The sequence below is a fragment of the Dermochelys coriacea genome, chromosome 8 (assembly GCF_009764565.3).
Source record: "Dermochelys coriacea isolate rDerCor1 chromosome 8, rDerCor1.pri.v4, whole genome shotgun sequence".
Classification (NCBI taxonomy): domain Eukaryota; kingdom Metazoa; phylum Chordata; order Testudines; family Dermochelyidae; genus Dermochelys; species Dermochelys coriacea.
Window position 1 is genome coordinate 20823376 of NC_050075.1, and position 12438 is coordinate 20835813.

At 43.2% G+C, this 12438-nt stretch overlaps 1 protein-coding gene across 1 annotated transcript in view; it reads right to left on the bottom strand.

The window, feature by feature from the left end:
* ERGIC1 (endoplasmic reticulum-golgi intermediate compartment 1) overlaps positions 1 to 12438 on the bottom strand; it is a 104734-nt gene that overhangs the window by 72665 nt on the left and 19631 nt on the right. Inside the window, exon 2 of the mRNA XM_038414679.2 lies at positions 383 to 444. Coding sequence (XP_038270607.1) covers positions 383 to 444 — 62 coding nt within the window. The remainder of the gene's footprint in view (positions 1 to 382; positions 445 to 12438) is intronic.

The following is a 12438-nucleotide window of genomic DNA, read 5'->3' on the forward strand; positions in this document are numbered from 1 at the left end:
AGGCCTTGGGGGAAGAAGCATGGCAAGAATTGCAAAGTCTGTTTGGAGCAGGCACACACCCATTAAGGGGGGGAGCTAGCAGCTCCCCATCTACTTCAGCCCGTGTCAGAGTTAAATGGTTGGTAGTTCAGAGCCTGCTTTTAACAACTGCCTTTTTGCCATTTTCTGTCCATGTGGTTCTAAAACAAATTGCCTTAAGGGGTTGTTCATCTCCTCCATATAAGAGCACAGACTGGTCACAGCAAGCTGCCTCAGCTACAGAAGATGTCTTTTCTAACGTGTTTAATATCCCTTTAAAAATCAGACCTTTTAGAGGGAGGCCAGAAGAAATACTAATTTTAGACTGAGGTATGCACAGGCGGCAATGAAAGCTGGTACTTACTAATAGCTCCTGTGTAGGTTGGCTGTGTAAGGTCTTTTGGCACCTTCCTGTAGATATCAAACCTGAAAGAGGAAAAGCAACAGCCATAAAACAGGTGGAATATTTCAATCTATTTCATGTCCCTGCAGGGGTCAATGATGCTCAGGATTTTTCCATTCAGGTTTTCAACAACATTTTTCATTTTGCAGAAGGACATGGAAAAAAAAAAAACCCACAAAGCCTTTCCTTTTGTACAGTTATGTAACTGAGCTACTTTTTGGCTCCACCTTTGCAAGCTCCCCGCTCTACCTCCCTTGCCTTGCTCTCATGGGTCTCTGCACTCCAGCTAGTTAGCTAGCATTGGGGGAAAATAGGTTATGGTGGACAAATTATAGACTGTTGTATAATCAGTGATGTCATCAGAAAGAGTATTCTTTTCCCTTTTCAAATTTTTTGTATGCAAACTATGGGCTCATGAATGCAAGGAACCCAGTACAAACCAGGCAGGCTCTCTACACACATGCTCACCCCCCAGTGCTCCTCTGTCCCCATTTTGGATGGGGTGGAATATCAGACAGGCTGCTAGTGTCATGGGACGGGGCAGTCATTTTGGAGGCACTGACAAGCATACCCAGGGACTAGGAGAAGAACAATACAGACATATATCTTCATTTAGGGAAATAAAGTTTTGAATCCAGATCTCTGGAGACTAAATGCCCTTACATTGACCTACTGGACCCCATCTTTTTCTGCTTTTCACAGCAGGATCCACACAACAGATTTTCTAAAAGGAATATCTCCCAAGCCCCAAACCTGAATTACAGAAACATAGTTGTGTCTTTTAAATTAATCCTGCTGTAATGAGCAAAGCTGTTCAGTCAATCAGCTCCTACGTACCAGGAACAAAAATGCAGAAAGGCAACCTAATTAAGGAATAGGTCTGTTAAGATTGAAGACAGAAGAGCTTCTTTCACCTGAACCCACCCAGGTTCCCATGTGGAACAGGGAGCAGGTATTTAGATCTTCCCCTAACTGAAATCATTAAAAACAAAGGAAGGTGACATGGCAGCAGAAATTCATGGAAGAAGCCTGGAAAAAGCTCCAGGGAGCTCTGGCTTCAGTTGCCAGGAAAGATAATCCATAAAGCAAGTTGCAACTTGTGTGTGTGTTTGATGGGGGCAAAAACTGCAAACACCAATCTCTCAGCAATAATTAAAAAAGTCAAGGTGTTGAGGTAAGAAACCTATACTTGGACAACAGATACAGGGAGAAAAAACAGCCAAGCATTTTGCTTCCTCTCCCAAGAAAAGAAAACTAGTTTAATATTAGACCATTATTTCTATTCAGTCATGTCTTTTAATATCAACATGGCTCAGCTTTACTATTTTAAACTCCCATAGTTAAACTTTCACTGCCTTATGATCTTGGCTATATAATTTCCAATCAACTTGTGCTTCACCATGCCCTGCCGCAATGCAGGTCTGACATCAGATTTTCCAAGACTCAATAAAAATTAATTAGTCCATTAAAAAAAAAAAACAACCCACACCCTGAAGTGTGAAGTGACTGGTTCCCCCCAAAAATAGCCTTGGGTTTTTTGTTGTTTTTTTTAATTTCCTAGTGGTTCACGAGCTTTGATGATTTTTCCAGCTCAGGATCGCGGGTCCCCCAAGTTCACCCTGAAGTCCTTGTCTCCAGCTGCAGTGAGATAGATAAGACCTCTCCAGTCCCAAACTGGACACTATAATAACCTGCATTTTCACACAGAGAAGATACCAGGCTAAGATTCATTTTTCCACCCTCTCTTTGACTTTCTAAAATTCAATAGGTATCTTCATTTTAAAACACTAGTTAAAGTATTTTGTTTATAGTCAACCTCATTATTTATCTACGGGTTTCAAAGAACTTCACAGCTCCCTGTGAGGTAAGGAAGCATCATCATCCCCATTTTCCAGATAGGGGACACAGTAGTACAGAGAAGTTAAATGACTTGCACAAGGCTGCACAACACCTTGGCAGAGCCAAAAAAAAAAAGTCTCCCACTCTAGCCATTAGCTGCCATGGCATTGCTGTATTTTATCTACCCATTCTGGACTAGTCTAATTAGTCTATGGGCCAGCAGCACTTAACTAGCCTCTCACCTAGAGGGGATCTCTTGTTGAGTACGGAGAGCTCAGGGTAGAAGACCTTCACTCTGCTGCTACAATCTGTGCTATGCCTATTATGGGTCAGAGGTCACCAGCTCCAAGGTCACCTATCCAGCACCTTTCACTAGCACCTAATCTGCTATTTTTGGGTGGAGTTCGAAGATAACTAGAATGCCTTTTCGAATTCTTTCATCATTAGTCTGACTACACCACCGATATAACAAGCTCTTTAGCACACCACCTGAAGGCAGAATGGGTTAACAAAGACTAGCACCTGCCTGCCACAGCCCTACTAGAAGACTTTTCTATTGTTTAATTTTATTCAGGATTCAAAGTTGGGAGTGATGGTTTAGGAGGGAGAGAGGGAGGAGAAACATGAAAGTATAATAATAAAATTAATCTTATGGTTACGGTCCTAGGAACATTACATATCTGGGTTCAATGCCTGACTAAGCCACAGAACAAAATCACTTTAATCATCCGCTGTCCCAGTTACCCACCTGTGAAATCCTCCCCTGGTGTGCTAGGAGACTAAACTCATTAGTGTCTGTGAGGTGCTTAGATACTGCACTAATGGGGCCAAGTACATACACAGAGGGAACTGACCCCCTTGCCAGCTTTTGCTCATGCATGATGTAACTAACAGAGCATGCGGTGCTGGATGCTTATAGCACTATACATTTTTATGACTCTATTCACTGCCACCCCCCTAAACACATTACTAATGCTCCTGAACTGAACAGCCCATTTATGGGTTTGCAGCCACCCTGAGAACATCTGGAAAGTGCTGTTTACATTTTTTCCACATACACCAAAGGAACAGCCGCAGGAGATGATAAAGTGACCCAGGACAGCTGATGACATCATGGTCTCATAGGAGGAGGAAATAGCTGAACTTCCTGCTCATGGCCCATTAAACGCTCAACACTGGCGTCGTCTCACTGAAATCACAATAATGGATTGGCAAGGCGAGAAAGTCAATGGAGAGGGAGGAAGAGCAAGGGCTTTGGAGTGCTACTGAACAACTGGAAAATAGGAAATAGCTCTATGCTGAATGTAGTAAAACCACAGCCATGTGTACACTATAAAAGGAAGCATGTTTTTAGAGTGAGAAACATTCACTAGTTTTGAAGTTATGACCCATCGCAGGATAAAAATAAATGCAGAATATATAGGTATTTGAATACTTGAAAAGCTGCTTTCAAAATAGATGAATAAAACGGGAGAGGGTGCTAAGTGGCACCCACTTCCTAACGGCCTCTTTACACCCCCACCCCAAAACCAAATATTTTTAGATTTATTTATACAGGAAATCTCTAAAGAGGGTCAGAGTCAAAGTTGGTGGGACAAACCACCAACATAAACTGACCTGTCATGTGCATTTATCTGCTGGTTGTAATCACCTACTGAAAAAAAAAAAAAATCTAGCCTCTCCATTTTCCATGCTGCTTCAGTTGCATTCCCCATCCTCTCCCATGTAATAAAAATCACAGCTAGGGACAGAACTGAACCAAAACTCTGGATCTTAATACTCCTCAACTCTGCGAGCCTTTGGAGCCAGATCCAGACTTCAGGACCCAAGCCTCTCTCGGATCATAACACTTTGTACCTCTATAGTATCTGTCACGTGAGAATCTCAAAGCACTTTACAAACATTTAATACCCAAAGTGCACCAAAAAAATCAAGCCCTAGCCTGAGGAGCTCACAGTCTGAAGACACATTATGTCTACACAGCATTTTGGAGCTCAAGGAAGCAAGCCTCAGAGCCCAGGTCAACAGACTCAGGCTAGCAAGGCTCATGCTAGTGCTCTAAAAATAGCTCTATAGACAGCGGTTTGATGTTTCAGTTCAGGCTGGGGCTTGGACTTTGAAAGCTGGAGAGAGGGGCAGGCTTCAGAGCCCGAGCTGCAACCACAAAGCAAAGTCTAAACAGCTATTTTTAGAGCTCTAGCATGAGCCCTGCTACTCTGAGTCTGTTGACCTGGGCTGGGAGGCTCACTCCCGTGGACTCCAAAATGCTGTATAGACATACCCATATGCATAGTACAGTACAGCACAAAGTGAGTGGATTGTATCTGATAAGAGGAATGCTTTTTGGAACTGGCAATCTTTTAGAAGGGGAGAGGAAGGGTTCCCATAACAAACAGTGGAGGAAGGACAGTGGTGAGAGGAGCTTGGATTGTAGGCAGAAAGGAGAGCTTAGGGAGGAAGTACAAGCCTAAACTTCACATGGGGCAAACGCCGATACGTGGCCTGAGTAGCAGAAAAGGCAGGTGAACTAGGCAACTGCATTTAGGGTTGGAGCAGGATGCTGCAATGGTCAAGACAGAAAGCAGCACTGGTAGCAGGGACCACAAGAGGGATGGGTTAGGAGATCTGGAAAGAAAACAACACAATTAGCCATCAGAACTCATGGCCACACAGAAGTCATTGAGGCCAAGAGCCTAACAGGAATCGGGGTGACGGGAAAAGAGACTGGAGATGTACAAATAAGCCTAACTTATCTGTGGAAGTGCTCACAAATTTGGAAGACATTATGCTCTAGAACTAGATCATAAAGGTTTATAAGCCAACCATTAAATATAAATAATTAAAAATTATTACCATAGCCTAGTACAGTTGGGCCCTAGGTGCTAACAATCTACATCTGGCAACGATCCTGGATGGAGGCCACCTGTGGAGGAAAAGTTGTAATACTTAGCATTGTCCTTGGTGGCAAGCAAGGGATCCCCAATGACAGAATATTGGGGGATCCCCAATGACAGAATATTGGTCCTGTGATGGATCTGTGCAAGGACCATTTACAATTGGTCATAGATTGCCTACTCAGGAAGTCCATTAGGCCAGTGGCTCTCAACCTTTCCATACTACTCTACCTCTTTCAGGAGTCTGATTTGTCTTGCATATCCCCAAGTTTCACCTCACTTAAAAGCTACTTGCTTACAAAATCAGACATAAAAATTTTAAAAAAAAAGTGTCACAGCACACTATTTCGGAAAAATTGCTTACTTTCTTATTTTTACCATATAATTATAAAATAAATCAATTGGAATATAAATATTGTACTTACATTTCAGTATATCGTATATAGGAGCAGTATAAACAAGTCATTGTCGGTATGAAATTTTAGTTTGTACCGACTTTGCTAGTGCATTTTATATAGCCTGTTGTAAAACTATGCAAATATCTAGAGGAGTTGATGTACCCCCTGGAAGACCTTTGCATACCCTTAGGGGTATGCCTATCCCTGGTCGAGAACCACTGCACTAGGCTATTGCTGACTTCTAGGAGGCGCCAGGACTTTGGCGTTGCCCCACTCACACTTTTTTGAGAATGAAACCATATCACAGGGATGTCAGGTACCAGCCCTCGGGTCACTCTCAGAAGATAGAAGACAGGCATCCCTGCTCGATGCCAGAGGGAAGGCGTAATCCAGCAACAGCGAAGAAAATACGACTTTTTCTACAGCGGTGTTGTGGAATAATGTTTCAGCTCCGGTCCTGGGCACCTCTCTTGTACAGACTATGTTGTCTCTGGAGAGGATCTCAATAATTCTGTGAGGGCATACCACTGACCCATAATTGGCATGGTCTGCATCTAAGTCTGTACTAGTTCACTGTGCATCATTCCTGCCCTAATGGCAGACTTCAACACTTTATCCTTGGAGTGAAGCTTCTCCCCTCCTTACAGAACGGTATCTCCCTGTGCCTGAATCCATGCTTGGGCTCTGCTCAGCTCTTTCAGTCTCACCTTTGTCAGCTCTGATAACAAAATTGTTGGCATCTGGAGTGCTGGCCCCAACACCAGCGCTGGCATAGAGGCAACTTGCGCTGGGGTGGTCAGCGCAGCTGGTGCCAATTTTTACTGCATCTTCTTTCCTGCCTGCCTTTCGCTGAACCCTAAGGTAGTGTGTGCACTCATGGGAGCAGTCACTGACAAAGACCCTTTCAATCATTCTTTGGAGGCAGTCACCTCCTCTGAGTCTGAAGTGACAAGTGTATTGAATGTTTGAGTAGATGCAGCTTCAAATCACATGTCCGTAGATGTACGAGCTCTCAAAAGAGAAGGATTTACACAACGAGCACCTATCTGGGATGTGACTCTCCCACAGAGAGAACAGGCATCAACTGTGCCCATCAACCGGGAGGCGAGTCCATTGCAGGCTGAGCAGGATTCAAAACCAGATGATTCGCAGTCTGCCGCATTAGTTGGAATGAAGCACTTTATCTTACTGTACAGAAAAGCATACAGGTTTTTTTGGGGCAGGAGGCGTGCATATTACTGACCTGACACTTGCATAGCAGGTGCCAATCCAAAGGATCCCAAAGCATTTTAAATAAATTCAAAGGTCACATCATTGGTATGCGGCATGTAAGCACCTCAGAGGTGGTAAACCTTACAGCATTTGTAAGAGTGGCATGAAATTCTGCAATAACATTCCTTTAAGATACAGTGATCTTCATACACAAAAAGGAAGTGCATACTTAAAGAGTGTGAGAGGTGGCAACGAAGGAAAAGAAATCAAGCTGTCTGGTGGGTAAGTATTAGCAGCACTGCAGCAAAGGGAATCCTTGGCATCCAGAGGAATTCATTTGATGGGAATTAAGATGTTCTCCTCCTACATCTAGACGAATATCTCTGGGTACACTTCACTGTATTTTAAAGCCCATGGAAGTGAATCACAGAGCTTGAGTCTTCAGATTTGGGGTTGCGCTATTGCGCTAAAAACACCTGTGCAGACTTTGTGCTTGTGCTCTGAACCCCACCCCTACCGCAGGCTTCAGAGCTCATGCTGTAACCCAAGCCCAAATGTCTACACAGCTGTTTTTAGCACCATAGCATGAGCCCTGCAAGCCTGAGTCTGTAGACCTAGGCTTGAAGACTTGCTGCCACAGGTTTAAAAACCTCAATGTAGACATACCCTCACTACCAAGTATAAAGGAGCTGCTCTTGTCAACGCATGCAGGAACAGTGATGTTTGCAGATCCCCTCATTGGGTCTGGAGGAGCACTGTGGGCCCACCATAAAGGAATGCACATAGGGAGAACAGAATAGCAGCCTCCCGACCGGAAAGGGCAAGCTATGCTGAGCATGCCACCCAACCCAGCCTTTCAGAGTAGTTAAGTGACTCTCGGGGTCGTTCTATTTCCACGTACTAGTGAATCATTCTGGTGAGTCACTATAGAGAGACATTAAATTCCTTAACCACCTACTCTCAGCAAGACCGCAGACAAAACTGAGGTTGGGGGAGGAGGAGGATACACACCCCTACGCTTGTTTACTGAATTTTGGGGAGGGGAAGAGGTGTTCCACTTTTTGTTTATAGGACTGCATTTTATATCCCACAAAATTATCTCAGCAGCCAAGCGAAACCACAACACGCACAACCCCGCTGCAGAACAGAATTCACACACCAGCAAATACAACCAAAGTCACAACTAAATGATGAAATTTGCAAAGAGATGATTCCCTTCTCCCACCATACCACCCCATTTCATGATTCAGATTTTACTTCAATGCTTAGAGTGGGTTGTTGTTTTTTTTCCCCCACGATAAGTGAAATGTATTTTTCCAAAGCAGAATTGCATATTAAGGATCAGCTTCCCCTGCCCCATCCATCTGCTTTTTGACAGACACTGGCCCCAGAGTGGCTGGTCTTGCATTAGTACATGTACTGAGAAACGAAGGTGCCTAGGAGATGTGGTCAGAGCAAAGCATTGTTCTTCTCCTATTCCCCACGCTAAGAGTGGTTGTTCATTTCATTAGGACAAATTATGTACCTGATGTCACTGAAATGAAAAAAAAAATTGATTACACTGGGGCTGATGTATCTATGGCTGGTCAGTGAAACAGTCATAAACCAAGCCACCTGAACTCCATGCCTATGATAAGAACATAAGACTGTGGATGGTGAAAGAACCATGGAGCCTCCACCTTCTGCAGTAACCAGCTCCTGGCAAGAGTACTACTACTTTTCCGCAAGCACTTCTCATCCAGAAATTAACCCATCCTGGATTCAGAAGAACAGGGTCAGGTCAAGTTTAGCCTGAAATACAGGCTGCATTAAGACAAGCTTTTTACAAAACTTCACACCACGAAAAATGTTTATTTTAATTCTTCTTTTACTAGAAAGTTTAAACATACATTCCCTCACAACAACTGCAACCCAAGCACTATACCACCGTGCTAGTGCAGGAGTCCCTGAAAGTAAAACAGACTAGTCTCTTTTAATTGGGTGAAGTTAAAGGAATGCAAATGCACAGTCAAATAATAGATTTGTAAAGTCTTTCCATTTTAATAAACAAATATGGTATTTGTAAGGATTTTTAAGTCAGCGTGTCCCTGTTAATTAGTTGAACATGAATAATTCCTAGACAGAGTCATAGAGTCACAGACTATCAGGGTTGGAAGGGACCTCAGGAGATCATCTAGTCCAACTCCCTGCTCAAAGCAAGAACCAATTCCCAATTTTTGCCCCAGATACCTAAATGACCCCCTCAAGGATTGAACTCACAACCCTGGGTTTAGCAAGCCAATGCTCAAACCACTGAGCTAAGTGTATTAGAATCATAAAATCATAGAATATCAGAGTTGGAAGGGACCTCAGGAAGTCATCTAGTCCAACCCCCTGCTCAAAGCAGGACCAATCCCCAACTAAATCATCCCAGCCAAGGCTTTGTCAAGCCTGACCTTAAAAACCTCAAAGGAAGGTGATTCCACCACCTCCTTAAGCAACGCATTCCAGTGCTTCACCACCCTCCTAGTGAAAAAGTTTTTCCTAATATCCAACCTAAATCTGGCCCCGCGACCGCATGGAGCCATCTGCAGCCCTGGCCACTCGCTCACCGGCTGGCCATCCCCCAGAAAGGGCCATTCAGCAGTGGGGCGGTCTCCCCTGCAGCAGGAGGCATGTCTTCCTTCTCACAGTCCTGGCCAGGGGTCTCTGCTCTGCCAAGCCAGGACCCTGACCTTACGCCTCCAGGGATCTGGTGTCACCAACCCTGTGGCCGTGCAGGGAGCCCCCTGCAGCACCACTGTGAACATATATTTAAACACAAAAATCAGAAAAAACTAAGGTTAAAAATATAAATCAATAATTAACCATGAAATTTCCAAAAAAACTAAATAATGAATTCTGCCAACCCAATATATACAAGGCCTCCAGAGGAATAAACAGAAAAACAAGATACAACCTGGCAAGGGAAAAAAACTCTCAAACTTGACAGTTTGAACTGCCCCAAAAGATTTCTGGTTCAGGAACAATTTCAGTCCTCTTACATCCTCTCTGGGTAGAATAAATTATAACAGAGCCAAGGTTAGGTTCCTGCTCAGGGAGAGGGGATGTTGATGGACAGCAGCAACATACACAGAACACGTTTTTTTAAATAAAAAGAGAGACATAACTATACTCGTCACGCTGAGACTGCTTCCTGGGCAGAAGTGCTGAAACATCAGCCGGGAGTCACGCAGCTCACTATAGTGAAGTATGTAATGAGAGTGGTGGAAAACCCACTTCACAGTGACACATCTGCACTCAAGAGGGAAGCTGAAGAGTCATCGAGCCCACACACTGCAAGGGCACTACTGTCCGTCATGACAGAACTCAGACCTCTCTAGGGCTGGTTACTGGTGTTTCCTAATGGGAGGCCCCTGGGACTCCCCCACATCATACAACCACACAGTATTGTCTGCACAGGGTTATTTCACCCCTAGCAGTGGGATGGGGAACGAGAGCAAGAAGAGCACTGCATTTTCTGAACTAACTCACAAACGTTCTCATATCACAGGACCATTTATACACCTAGAAAACAAGCTCCAAAACCAGGCACACCTGCTATCACTGAATGTTTAGGCCATACTATCCAGGATAAAAAAAAAATAAAACCAGGTTAGGAAACCTGCTTTAAAAAGTTTCATCCAAGTGCAACTTTGTTGCCAGCATGGAGGGGGCTCAATTTGGTTAAAACCATTTTCAGAACCTGGTTCCCTTAGGCCCTTACCCCTGGATGGAATTGTGCTATTTACAACTTTGTTCAGAAATAATTGGCAAGCACAACTCTGCTCCTATATAGTTTCATAATACTGCAAAAGAGAAGGTTCCAATGAATCCAACATGCATGAAGTAGATTTTGTTAAAGTCTACGTGAGACACAATCAACTTGAAATCTAGCCACTTAAAAAAAAAAAAAGTATGAGTTACCTGTTTCATCTGAAACTATTCATATTTGCCCTTGGATCCCCTAGCTCTTTTCTGTGGCCTTACAGACATTTACGGGGAACAGATGGACAGACATACACAAAAATGCAACTCTGTAGCTGTGTGAAAGAGCCACAACAAAATGTGATGTTATTATAAAAAGGAGAAACACAATAAACCTGACAATACATGATCACTTTATCAATTACATAAGGTAAAATTAAAAAATGTAAAGATTTCAATCTACTTTAGTTCTAGTAACTTCAGTTCGTTTCACCTATTAATACTACTTTTTAAAATTGACAAGTGTTCCTTTCATCTAAACTTGCAGTTTCCTTTTTGCTTAGAAACTAGACAGTTTTTCTCTCCTTAGAAGCACTCAAGGGCATTTGAATTGGATTTTTGACAGACCTTCATACCAAGAAAGAAGATTCAGATCTATAGCTCCTTCATGGAACCAAAGAAAGATGAAATGGTATACAACTGTGCTAGCAGTAGTCTCTTGAATAGAACTGGGTAGTGCATCCATCTCCATTACTGGCTTTTCCCTATTGCCCCCTCACCCTGCAATCTTTCCTGCAAATCAGAGAAGATGTGTCTGCATGTTCATGTATTCATGTCCATCCTTGACAGTCAGATTAAGTCAGAAACCTACAACACCAAGAGCCTCATTGCAAACCAAAAAGAGCTGAACCAAATAGAGTTTTCCCACAGACCTCATATATCAAGAATCCAGCAAGGCTTGATGGTAATGTTTTCTTTTTATGAAAGGTTTGAATGATAAAAATGCATCTAGGCATATGCCACTGCCTGGCTGACATGACAGAGAGCATGCTCATTTCTTACAGAGCGCTCACTCATTACACATACTGGTCAGTAATTGGGAGACATGAGGAGGAAGAGATTAACACAGTACTACATATTTATCTTGCCATAGGCATGCTGTATAACAGTGTTATACCCACATACATTCATTTTAAGGAGGCCTTATTGTTCTTGGACATAGATTTCTAGTTGTCACAGTCAAGTCAAACAGCTTAAGTGTCCACTGTAGCATTCTCTTCAGATGGTCTGGAAAATTCTGTGACCTGGTGTTTCTCCCAGAGCAGAGGTATTCACTGAAGAGGCCAACAGTCAACAGGCTGCACTGGATGAGAAGGCAAAGATATATAAAACTGCAGCGACACAAATGCAGCTCTTGACCATCTTCAATATGAAGGTGCTGCATGCAGTGACTCTGGCTTCTAACAGGCCAAAGAGCACCAACTACTGCTCATCTGTAGTTTCTCTGTGAACGCTTAAAATTTAGCTTGTTTATAATTACTTTTTAGATCACATCCTTCTAGACTACAAAACCATTTGTAGTTATTCCATGTAACAACTGCATAAGGACAAAGTTCAACAACTGCTGGTGAACTTGACCAAGAAACTATTTCTATTCAGCTGGCATGGAAGGCACAAATGTTCTTTAAAAATTAAGTGAAGAGGATGAATTTAGCCTCAAAACAAGAAAAAACAGAATCTTGGGGTTTACCAGCCTCTCCTCCACCCACATACCATTCTCCCCAACTGCTGTCTCTGCCTCCTTCCCTGGGCATTTCTATTCCACTGTTGTATCATGAGCATGCCACTCAGAAAGCGGAGTTGGGTGATGGAGTCTATCAATCCACATGTCATACACCCAGCCAGGACAGATAATCAACTCTCCCAAGATCAGTGTAGTTGTTCCTAT